General features: G+C 46.6%; 1 protein-coding gene across 4 annotated transcripts; it reads left to right on the top strand.

The window, feature by feature from the left end:
* The first annotated feature begins 288 nt into the window (after window positions 1–288).
* Window positions 289–4,823, top strand: Atp5mj (ATP synthase membrane subunit j). Of its 4 annotated transcripts, XM_052739110.1 has the most exons (5): window positions 549–673; window positions 1,093–1,196; window positions 2,835–2,958; window positions 3,815–3,838; window positions 4,648–4,823. In XM_052739110.1, exons 2-5 carry the CDS (start codon window positions 1,137–1,139, stop codon window positions 4,680–4,682), a joined length of 243 nt encoding a protein of 80 aa, XP_052595070.1. In that variant the 5' UTR covers window positions 549–673; window positions 1,093–1,136; the 3' UTR covers window positions 4,683–4,823. The 4 variants fall into 4 exon arrangements, with proteins under 4 accessions (XP_052595072.1, XP_052595071.1, XP_052595069.1 ...); XM_052739112.1 differs by lacking the exons at window positions 549–673; window positions 1,093–1,196 and adding an exon at window positions 289–520; XM_052739111.1 differs by lacking the exons at window positions 549–673; window positions 1,093–1,196 and adding an exon at window positions 328–436.
* Window positions 4,824–11,879: the final 7,056 nt, after the last annotated feature.

Genomic DNA, 11,879 nt, shown 5'->3' with positions numbered 1-11,879 from the left:
AACCCTGCTGCCTCAGCTTCCTGAGCGCAGGGGTTAAAGGCGTAAGCCCTGCAAAGAGGATTTTTTTTGTTTGTTTTCTTTACGGTCAACTTGTCTGGATTGTCTACTGTGCTGGTGTCAACACTGAAAACCCAGTGTTCCCAGAAACCCAGCAACCCTGGGAAATCCGGACAGTCCGTTTTATGACACCTAGAGACACGGTAGACTCCATCCCCCAGCAACTCCTGGTTTTGACCAACCCCCCCAACGCATGCGTGCAGCCCCCAGGTGACCACCGGGGGCGCTGTGGTGCGCAGGCGCGGAAGAGCGGGCAGCCGGCTTCTGGAGCCGCCGCTCCTTCCGTTTTCCCGGCGGGCCCTGCGCGGCGCCTGCGTGCTCAGTGACCTTTCCCTGTCTAGTGGGTTCTGTTGTGGCCTGTGGCCTTGGTCTTGCTGAGGTAAGAGACGGACCTGGGCTTTTTTCCCATGTTCCCGACAGCGGGGACCGGAAAGGGGCCGGGACGGAGTGCGGTGGAGCCGAGGTAGGTCGGGAGCGCAAGTGAGGGACTGCGATCCTCCCTGACCTTGGGCCAGCCCCTGCGCCGCGGACTGTAAGGAGGGTCCACGGGGTTTCTCACGACTGCGACCGGGGAGTGCCGGAGTGAGCCATCCATACTGCAGGGATGTGCCTAGGGGTCAGTCCTCCAGTCCGCCAGGAGAGTGTCCGGGGCTCAGTCACGCCGACTGCGAGAATGCACGGCGGTCGGTTCTCCGACTGCAAGGATGTTTTCTGGAGTTAGTCTCCCTGGTTGTACGGGGCGAGGAGTTGTTGCCAGTCCTTGGGGTTAACAAGGGTCTGTGAGGGTGTGCTCTGAGATTATGTCTCTATACTGATAGAGCGATTATTCCTCAAGACTAAGGGGCTAGGTGGAGGCCCTCCTCAGTCAGCATTATGCCCTTTCTGGGGCATTGATACACGGATGGACCTGCCTAACTATATAGGCTTTGGTAAAGGAGCATGCCACCATCAACTGTGAGCATCCTGTTCCCTGGCTAGAATTCAAGCCAGGAAACATCACTCCAAAGTTAGTGACTTCTTTCCTTTATGCCACAGGTTTCTTCCAAGTTAGGCTTTGGTAAAGGGATGTTCGAAATTGTATGAAACTACATTATAAACCTCAGACTGTCACATGTCCCCTCTTTCCAGTGTACTGCCAGGTAATAACTTGCTGTTACTTTAATTTTCAAAAACTTCGCAGGCATAGGCAGTCTTAGACAGCCGTTTGACCTTTGGGGAGGTGAAAAAGGCAGGGTTTCTCTGTGTAACAGCCCTGACTGTTGTAGAACTCACTCTGTAGTCCAGACTGGCCTTGAACTTCCAGAGATCTGCCTGCCTCTGCCTCCTGAGTGCTGGGATTAAAGCGTGTGCCACCACCGCCAGGCCTAGTTATCACTTCTTGACACTTCTACCCAGCCTACGGGAGGAAAGGCGAGGAAATCTTTTAAGTCCTCCCTTAGAATCCCAGTGGCCTAGGAATTGTTGCTTTCTGTTGAATTTTTATAGCAATTCCTTGTTATTGATTGATCATATACTGAGTGCTTACTTTGCACCAGGTGTCAGACTGGATCCTTTTTGTTTCAAGAGTCCTGTGGAGCAAATAGAAGGTCCTTGTTTGATAGGGAGACTGACAGGAGATTTGGGGAATTTCTGAAGTTGAGAACAGAGCTGGGATCCCACTAGTCCTGTACAATACTTTCTCAGTCCTTGCCTATCTGGCAGAGATGCCTCTCCACTCGGTCGGTGGCTTGGGATTCTTTAGCTTTCCAGAGGCCACCTCTGAAGGATATCGAAGGCAGGCCCGTCATGTTAGAGCATCTGGACACAAATATTAGGAGGAATTTAGGGGCAGTTCAGGAAAAGATAATCGCCCCACCCTATGAGTTAACTCTCTGGGCTAGCTAACCTTCAGGCCATTCCTCAGTTTAAGTTCATTCCCGTAGGAGAAAGCAGGAAGCAAGGCCATATGTGTGTGCCCTTGGAGGTCAAAAGGCAGTGTCAGACCCCCTGGAACTGGAGTTATATTGCAGATGGTTGTGAGCCACTATGTAGATTCTAGGACCAGAACCTGCTGAGCCATCTCCACCCCCTGGAGGAAATGGGTGAATATGGTCCAGGTTTCAATAATTCAGGGGCAGCCACTGGCCTCTGACTGGATTGAGCTTTTGATGGATCTGTACTATAAGACTGACAAACAGTTGTGGAAAGCCAGAGAACACTGAAGGGTAGAATTCTGTGTGCAGTAGTGGTGTAGAGCAGGGCCTTCAAGGTAAGATACTGCAGCCCAGAGGTTTCCAAGTCAAATGAGAAGGCTTGGAGCTAGATATTCCTGGCAGCTGTTGGAGTCATGCAAGTTGAGAATGAGAGTATCTGGTTTGGAACCTGTAGTAAATTGTAAAAGAAAAAGGAAACACTGCTTCGGGAGCTATCATATTTGGTTATCCTGTACCGTTTGTTTTATATCCATCCATCAATCTCAGGACTGACCAATGGAGGTTAAAGTGTGCTGGTGTGCCAGGCCTGGCTGTTCACTCCTATAGAAATGACCACTTAAACTTGAAATGCTAATAATGCTGAAAGGAGTGTCTCCACCCAAAGGTCAAAAAAGAGATATATGACTTCAGGCTAGCTTTAGTGGCAGATAGGCTTGTGAGGGAGCCTGCTGGCCAGGAGCTGGAGGGGTGTCAGGAGTGCCTGTGGGGAATAGAATAGCACTCTGTCAAGTAGAAATAATGAAAATATCCTGCCAATTAGGTATACGCCAGCAGTTATCTTAATGTTTATCTCTTATTTTTCAGATGCTTCAAAGCCTTATTAAGAATGTCTGGGTCCCCATGAAACCCTACTATACCCAGGTTTACCAGGAAATTTGGATGGGAATGGGGTTAATGAGCTACATCGTTTATAAAATCAGGAAAGCTGGTAGGTTTCTGTTTTTATTTCTTTGAAGTTGGGGGGGGGTGTTGGATTAAAAAAATTTATTAAGGAACTATGACTTTTTAAAAATATTATCCTGTGTGTGTACATGCACATGATTAGTGTGTGTGTAGGTACACGTTCCATAGCATATATGTAGAGGTATGCAATTGGTTCTCTCCTTCACCTATATGTGGGTCCCGGGAATTGGGCTCAGGTTACCGGGCTTGTGCAGCAAGCACCTTTACCCAAGCCATCTGGCTGGCCTAGAACAATGATCTTAGATATCAACAAATGAATGGATTTAAAAAAAAAAAAAAGGGAATAAAGTAGCTGAAATAGCCCTTGTTGGGAGAGCTTAGACTGAAAAGGCTGAAATAGATACTCACAGTGGAATTTTATTCGGCCATAAAAGAAAAAAAAATGTTATTTGCAAGAAAATGAATACAAGATTGTCCTGCTAAATGAGATGCCAGACTCAGAAAGACAAATATTAGATGTTTTCTCTCATATGCACAGTCTACTCTCGAATAAACACCAGCCCTGAAAGTGAAAAGAGGCTGTTGTTGCATGCAAGAGGAGACCGGCTGGGAGGGGAGAGGGAAGCAAGCGAGGGCGTTGAAGAGGGTATGAGCAGGGCACGCGACAGGTGTATGTGCACGCTGAAGTGAAACCTCCTGCTTTGTTTGCTGATTTGGAAAAAGGAACGGCTGTGACACACAGCCATGACTCTGTTATCTGAAAGCATGCTGTGATGCTTTACCCAGCCTGTGAAGCTTGCAGTCACATGTGGATTTTGACAGTTAATTGACTGGACACTTTTGTAGGGCACTGGTGTAACTGATTTTCCCTTCTGTTTTAGATAAAAGAAGTAAAGCTTTGAAAGGTAAGATTTCTACTTCTTGGAATGGTTGGGGATTGAATAAGGCCATCATAGCTTTTCAAAACAAGTTCTCTGAGTCCTGAATGGAAACTGATGCCTGATTCAGCGATTCTGTAGATACAGTAGAAATACTAAAGACCAATACATTTGCAGTTAACTGTTAAGCAGAGCAGTGTGCACCCTTCGGGCCAAGTGACACTTGTGGCAGTGACAGAAAGTGGGTAGCTGGTGTCCCCAGTAGGAAGGCGCAGGCCAGCTCAAGGCTAGCTGGGTGAGCGTGCTACTGAAAGTCCTGTTTTGGTGTAATTTGGGAGGAAAGTGCTAAATCTGTGCCCTAGCACTGGATGTCTCTTTACTGTTTTACTGGTGGCACTGAAACTGTGGTCATTGGAGACTTACACAGACCCAGGACTGGCTTCCTGGGCTTTGAGGGGAGACCTTTCTCTGCTCCTGCAGATGAACTGTTGCATCAACACCACTTGCACAGACGTAGAACCAGGCTGAGTGTTTCACATAGAAGTGGCTCCCATACCCCCATTCCTGGTGGGGATTTTGGTTGGTTGGTTGAATTGGGGTAGGGGCTTGTTTTATTTTTGAGGCAAGGTCTCACTGTGTGGACTTAGCTGACCTTGAACTCAGAGATCCTCTTGCCTCTGTCTCCTGAGTGCTGGGATTAAAGGTGTATACACCATGCCCAGCCCCCATTCTGTTTTGTAGCATTGAAAATGAATTTTCTGACTTGTTACTTTAAATAGTAAACTATATTCTGCTCCTGCTTCTAAATTATATCACTTTGTTCCTCTCCTCGGAAGGCTCCAGTCCTGCACCTGCCCATGGCCATCATTAACTGCTCCCTGAGTCCACTCACGATGAATCCTGTCGGCTAAACTGAAGCAAGCTGTGTTAGGTGGGAACATGGAACATCGCTGTGCACTTACCTAAGTACCATTTACAATGTGGCATTAATAAATGTGTGTGAGCAGCACGACTCCCTGTGGATGCTCCTCTCTGCTTCCCCTGAATGAGTCCTCTGTAGGGCAGCAGGCTCCATCAGAACCTCTGAGCCGCCTTGTAGGAAACCTGAGGAATGAGCAGCAGCGTGTGCGCTATAGAGATTGGTCATTGGTGTCTAGATACAAACTGATTCCAATATTCTGTAATTGTTTGTTGAGCAGTTTTGTCTCTGCCTAGCATCTGCCTTCTCTGATCTTGTTCTCATATTTTGGGAAAGAAGATCTTAATTATCTTAAGGGCTAACGTAAATTTTTTTATGAGAGTCAACAAGAAGGTAAGGGGGAAACAAAACATTAAATTGTGAAATGCGCTACACAGAGAAACCCTGTCTCGAAAAACCAAAAAAAAAAAAAAAATTGTGAAATGCTGAAATAAGAGCATAAAACAAGCATGGTGGCGCACCACTAATCCCAACCAGAGCAGGGAGGAGCCCAAGTTCTGGAGTTCAAGGCAGCATGAGCTACTGAAACCCTGTCTTTAAAAAGTATTTAAAAAGTAAATGGAAAGGAGCTGGAAGGATGGTCCACATCAAGCAGCTTACAAATACTTGTTGACTCTGGCTCCAGTGGATCCAACACCCTTCTCTTTGGGCATCCATTATACATACAACATGCACACATACCCAGTAATAAATATTACAATGGAAAGAAGGCTGGTGTGATGGCTCAGCATGTAAGGGTGCTTGTCCCAAAGCCTGATAACCTGAGTTTGAGCCACAGGACCTTTGCAGTGAAAGGAGAAAGCCAACTCTTAGAAGTTCGCTGACCTCCACCTGTGCATGAGCACAGAGCGAGGGACGATATCCTTAGAGCACGTGGTAGGCATCAGCTCAGGGAGAAAGTTATATCTGACTAATCAGTCACAGAGTAAAGTAAGCAATATGGAAAAGCCAACGGGGAACTGTGTGTTGATGCACACCTCTAACCCAGTGTTTGGGAAGGTGAGACAGCAGGATCACAAGTTCAAGGACAGCCTGGCCTGTGGAGTGCAACCTTGGCTCACAAAGAAGCCAGGTGTGCCAGGCTTTCTCTTTGGGCCACCAACCAGCACCCAAATCATGACACAAAGACTTCTTATTAGTTATAAATGCTCAGCTTAGTTTAGGCTCGTTTCTGGCAAGTTCTTTTAAATTAGCCTGTTTATCTTTACCTTTAGCCTTAGAGCTTTTTACTTTTTTTTCCTTCTGTATGTCTGACTTACACTTCTCCCCATGTCTGGCTGGTGGGGGCTGCCTGGCCTCTTGCGCTGAGCATCTCCCTCATTCTCTCCTCCCCCTTGATTCCTCCTCTCTTGAACCTAGATTCCTCTTCCTCTGCCTGCCCACCAGCACTGCTATCCCTCTTCTGACTAGCTATTGGCCATTCAGTGCTATTAGACCAATCAGGTGCCTTAGGCAGGCAAAGTGGAACAAATGCAACACACCTTTACATAATTAAACATGCAGCGTAAACAAAAGTAACACGCCTCTGCACAGTTAAAGTAATATATTCTGCAGCATAAACAAATGTAACACATCTTTGCCTAGTAGAAATAATATTCCACGACAACCGGGTGTGGTGCATTATACCTGTGATCTCAGCTCTTGAGATGTTGAGGCAAGAGAGTAGAGTTCTTGAGTCTCTATTAATGACATAATGAATTTAAGGCTAAATTGGGCTAATGGATGGATGATGGATTAGGTAGATAGGATAGACAGATAGTGGTGCACACCTCTAATTTCATAGCTCCTGTCTTGGGGTTAGTTACTATTGCTGTGATGAAACACCATGATCAAAAGCAACTTGGAAAGGAAAGAGTTTATTTTGGCTTACATATTCTGAATCAGTCCATTGAGGGAAGCCAAGGCAGGAACTAAAACCAGGCAGGAACCTGGTAGCAGGAGCTGATGCAGAGGCCATGAAGGGATGCTGCTTAATGGCTTGCTTCCCCTGGCTTGCTTAACCTGCCTTCTTAAAGCACCTAGGACCACCAGCCAAGGGTGACACCACCCACTATGGATTGAGCCCTCCCACATCAATCACTAATTAAAAAAATGCCCCCTACAGGCTGCCTACAGAAGGAGGCATTTTCTCACTTGAGGCTCACTTCTCAGATGACTAGCTTCTGTGAAGTTGCCAAAACTAGCCAACACAGCTCCAGAGGCAGATCTCTTTGAGTTCAGTCTCTACATACTGAATTTCAAGCAAGCCAGAATTTCATGGTAAAACCCTGACTCAGAACAGGAGAAAAAGGCAGTCTGCACCAGCTCTTCTCAGTCTGCATTGGCATGGACTTGGGCCTCCATGTATCTCATTCCACTAGTCTGAGGAAGAGCTTGACAAGTTAATATTTCTAGGTTCCCCAGATACGCTTGATGCCAAAGAGCAGGTCTTAGAAATGGCCAGTCTAGTAAGGACAGGCTTAGCAGTTGCTTCATGAACACATGTTACACAGTGAAGTGCAGCTTGGGCTATCAAGTGCCAGGCCAGGAAGGATTCAAGAAGACTGAGCTCATCTCTGGGGGAAGGTGGTTGCGTCTGCCTCGGAATTGCTCCCCACACGGGCTGGGCAGTTGTTCTTCCCCCATTACTATGTGTCCTTAGTCAGAATTAGCTCTCCATGTGGGCTGTCTGTCGCCCACTGTGAGTAGTGCCAAGGCCTTATCTCAGAGCATTAGACTCAAGTGTGCTGAGCTTGCAGTGACACATGCTTCTCATCTCAGCACTCTTGAGGCAGAGGCAGGAAGATTACACGTTGGAAACTAGCCTTGTTTACACAGTGAGAGCACGCTTAAAAAAATGAATAACTAACAAAAAAAAGAAAAATGAAGAGAATATATTCTGAACCCACCAGCGATTTGGAAACAGCAAGTGTTATACCGAAAGTGGCCTGTAGGTGGAGCCAGAATGTGGCCAAACAATGGTCACCACAGTGGCCTTGTGGGCTGAGAACACAGGTGACAGTTGCCTTTGGCACTGTACGGGGCACTGGGGAACAGTAAGAGAAGGATGGTTTTGCTGTTTTTGAGGAGGTTTCACTGTAAACCAAGATGGTCTGGCATTCACTGTATCCTAGGCTGGCTTCAAATTTAATGACAGTCCTTCTGCCTCAGGTTCCTGAGTGCTGGGGTTACAGATGTGAGCTGTGACAGTTATCTTTCTTTGTTTATAGTAGGATTCTGAGGGTTTATTGGTTGATTTGGGTGTTGGTCTTTGGTTTGGTTTTGTTGTTGTCATTATTTAGTTGGTTTGGGTTTTTTGAGACAGGGTCTCTCTATGTAGACCATGCTGGCCTCAAACTCATTATTCTCCTGCCCCAGCTTCCAAGTTCTAGAATTATAGGGGTGCATTTGGCATTTTAAAGGATAGTTATTTTTATGTGTATTTGTGTGTATATATTTGAGTATATGCTATGTGTGTTCAGGTACCTCAGGCCAGAAGAGGATATAGAACTGGAGTTGGGAATGGAAGTGGCAGCTGTGAGCTATACAGTGTGGGTACAGAAACCTCTGAAAAAGCAATAAGCACTCCTCTGAGCCATTTCTTCACCCCTGCATTCTGGTTTTCTGATGAGTTTAATAGAACAGGAATGGCAGGTGAGTGTGATGTGCATCTGTAGCCCCAGCCAATTGAGATACTTAGCAAGGAGAGCCTTAGCAGGTATGAAGCCAGCTTGAGCACTGCAACCAGACCCTATCTTTATTTATTTATTTATTTACTTATGTAGTCCATTTTCTAGCTCCTGGTAAGACAGAACAAGGAATATTACTGAGCATATGAAAATTCCTCTATAATGACAAGGGAATGAGACTGGGTCTTCACAGTTCACAGGCCAGGCCATGTGCAAGAACTGGCTCAGAAGAGCAGTAAAGGTCCAGGGATACGGTCCTTTCTGCTGCCAAGGCAGAAACGATTGAATTTGTACTTCAGGCCCAAGCAGTCTAGAGGCAGCAGGTCTCACAGAGTTGAACTCCAGCACTGCTGATTAAACCAGACTCCACCGAACGTGGGAAAATAAAATAACTGCTAGGTGGACTAGAGATTGAAAACATAGAAACTGTGAGCTTTGTATACAAACCATATAAGCAAATTTTAAAAAAATACTCTCGAGCCAGGCATAGTGGCACACATCATTAATCTCAGCACTGGAGAGGCAGAGGTGAGCAAATCTGAGTTTGAAGACAGCCCCATCTACATATGAAGTTCTAGGCTAGTCAGGGCTATATAGTAAGACCCTGTCTCAAAAAAGGAAAAAAGAAAATAAAATAGAAAATGAGTTCACAGGACTAAACACTTGTCTATGGGAAGTCCTAGATTCAGTTCCTAGCACTGGGGGGGGGGGGGGCACTGGAAAAAGAAAAAGTATGGCCAGGTGTTGGTGACACAGACCTTTAATCCCAGCACTCGGGAAGCAGAGGCAGGTGGAACTCTGAGTTAGAGGCCAAACTGGTCTACAGAGTGAGTTCCAGGACAGCCAGCAGCCAGTAATAATACAGAGAAACCCTATCTCAAAACAAAACAAAAAGTATAACCAAGAAAGCAAAAGATAAATAATATATTTCAATGAGATTGAAGACAGAAAAACAATGGAGCAAAATTTATGAACAAAAATGCTGGTTCATTGAGAAGATCAATAAATGAGTAAACCCCTAGCCAGATTGATAAATTAATAGAGAAGACACAGTATCAGAAATGGAAAGATGTCAATACAGTTCCTACAGACATTAAAGGGATAATAAGGACTAGGGTATAGCTCGGCAATAAGAGTGTTTGCCTGGCAAGCTCGCGGCCTGGGTTCAATCCCCAGTAACCCAACACATACAGATTAAAAGGACAATAAGAGTATCATGAACAGCTTTGTGCCAATACTATAGGACATTGGAAATAGTCAAATTCCTCCTAAGAAAGTTCCAACATTCCAGAATTCACACAAAGAAAAAATTGCCTGGCAAGATGGCTCAGCTGGCAAAGGTACTTGCCACTAAACCTGATGGGCCAAGTTCAGTCCCTGGGACCCACATGGTGGAAGGAACAAACTGACTCTTATCACACACACAAATAAATGTTGAAAGCAGAAGGAATAGCATAGATGGCCCTGTATCTGTTAAACAATTTGAATTTGCAGTGTCAAACTATGTTAGGAGGCCAGGCGTGGTAGCATATGCCATTAATCCTAGCACTTGGAAGAAAGAGGCAGAAGCTCTGTGAGTTCAAGACCAGCCTAGTCTATATACCAAGTTCCAGGACAGCCTAGACTATATAGAAAGACCCTGTCTCAAAAAAAAAAAAAAAGTTTTTTTAAACCTGTGTTAGTGTTTGTTGCTGTCACAAAATAACAGAAAATCAACTTTAAAAAGGATTTATTTTGGGCTTAAAGTTTCAATCCATGGTCAGTTGTCCATTGTTTTCAGGCCCATGGCTAGGCAGAAACATAGTAGAAGGGAGGGACGGAAGAGAGCTACTGGAGCATTCTTCTGAAGAGCCAAAGGTGTTTGAGGTTCATGCTCGCACAGAGCAGCCTGTGACCATGCCTATACGGGGACAGGCCGCCATTCTTCCCGTGAGACTTGGATCAGAACCCCTGCAGATTGGCTCCATCTGCCTCTGCTAGCGTTTAAAATGCTGCTGCTCTTCACTTGTGCTAGCAAGCCCCTGAATGTAACTTGCCATCTGGGAGTCACCTTCTGATGGCCCACCCTAGGGCTCTGCACGCCTTCTGAATGAAGATGGCAGAAACAGGACACTCGTCTATACACATAGCTTTCACTAGTCCCCTTCCCACCCACCTGTCTCCAGGGGACCTGATAGCCCCAAACCAAGGCTTGGGAATATCATGGTGGACTACTGGTGTCCTCAAGTATCCAGGAGACTGGCAAGAGGCCACCGTCTCTCCTGCCCCACAAAGGAACTGCTGTGGGGACAGTGAGGAGCCACACAGAGACACTACCTGTCCTGACAGTCTCAGGTTCTTACAGCCACAATGAAGTCACTCTGCTATAGAAATGCAGGCTTTTTTTCTCTTTTGAAAAGGGACAGAGTGAGAGCTTGTGTTTTTGTCCCCACTCTGGCCTTGTAGCCAGGTGACTGTTCTACTGAAACAGCACCAGTGACCTCCCATGCATCTACTCAGGCAGCCAGAGTGGGCCTGCAGCTCACCCCATCTGCAGAGGACCACTGCCTCACAGCTTGTGTGGTTTGCCTGTCGTCCATCACCTAGAAGGGCTCCCCAGGACCACCGCACAGCTTGTACCAGCTCACGGGCACTTCAGGCTTCTCCCCACTCCACACAGAGTGCCTGCTTCTCCACACAGGATCCAGCAGAGAAAAGAGGGTTGTTTCCTTCACATTGCCTTTGGGGATTGTTTGCAGATCCAATCCAATCAGTGTTGGCTTGCAGCACCCAGTAGCAATTCCCCAGTTCTCCAAGTGGGATCCTGGGACAGAAGGGCAAACCTACTGCATCAGCCTGAGAGGGCCAAGTGCTCTGTGCCTTGTGAAGGAAGCCTGAAGCAAGGCTGTCACCACCTGCAGATCTTGCTCAGAGCAGCTTTCCTAATACATTGTCCATGCTTGTACAGAGTGTCCCTCTGGCCCTAGCCTCCAGGGCTGTCACCTGGACGTCCATCCTGCCCTCCCCACCCTGTACCTCCACATGCTGTGCTCCTGCCCTGACAAAGGCTAGATGACTGGCTAGTATTCAAGGAGTGCAGCACAGAGGCCCGGGAAGGTGGTCTATTGGTGGTCCTTGCTTCCCTTCTTGAGTGGAGGCACATTAGGCCAGCAGACTGGGCTCCCCTTGGCCTTGATTCTCCAGCATCACATTTATCATCAGAGGGTCCACCTTCCTCCCTCATGCAGCGCCTCTTAGGCCACACATGCTCTTCCAACCCCCAATAGTCAGTTTAAGAATGCACAGTCAGCTCTCAGTAGCCACAGATTCAACCCACAGCAAATGTAAAGTCTTTGAAAAAAAACTGTCTTCTGAACATACACACACCCTTATCCTTGTTCTTACAGCCTAAACAATGCAGTACAGACGTTATTTACATAGT

The sequence above is a fragment of the Peromyscus californicus genome, unplaced genomic scaffold (assembly GCF_007827085.1).
Source record: "Peromyscus californicus insignis strain IS unplaced genomic scaffold, ASM782708v3 Scaffold_15__1_contigs__length_86483966, whole genome shotgun sequence".
NCBI classification, from domain to species: domain Eukaryota; kingdom Metazoa; phylum Chordata; class Mammalia; order Rodentia; family Cricetidae; genus Peromyscus; species Peromyscus californicus.
This window is presented reverse-complemented; position numbering and strand designations above follow the sequence as displayed.

What these genes read in the sequence shown, in the direction of transcription:
- Atp5mj (XM_052739109.1), top strand. Translation starts at nt 1,137, where the DNA reads ATGAAACTACATTATAAACCTCAGACTGTCACATGTCCCCTCTTTCCA. An exon ending in TCTTTCCAGTGTACTGCCAG is followed by an intron (nt 1,197 to 2,834) that starts GTAATAACTTGC and finishes CTTATTTTTCAG; the next exon opens with ATGCTTCAAAGCCTTATTAA. An exon ending in AAGAAGTAAAGCTTTGAAAG is followed by an intron (nt 3,839 to 4,647) that starts GTAAGATTTCTA and finishes TCTCCTCGGAAG; the next exon opens with GCTCCAGTCCTGCACCTGCC.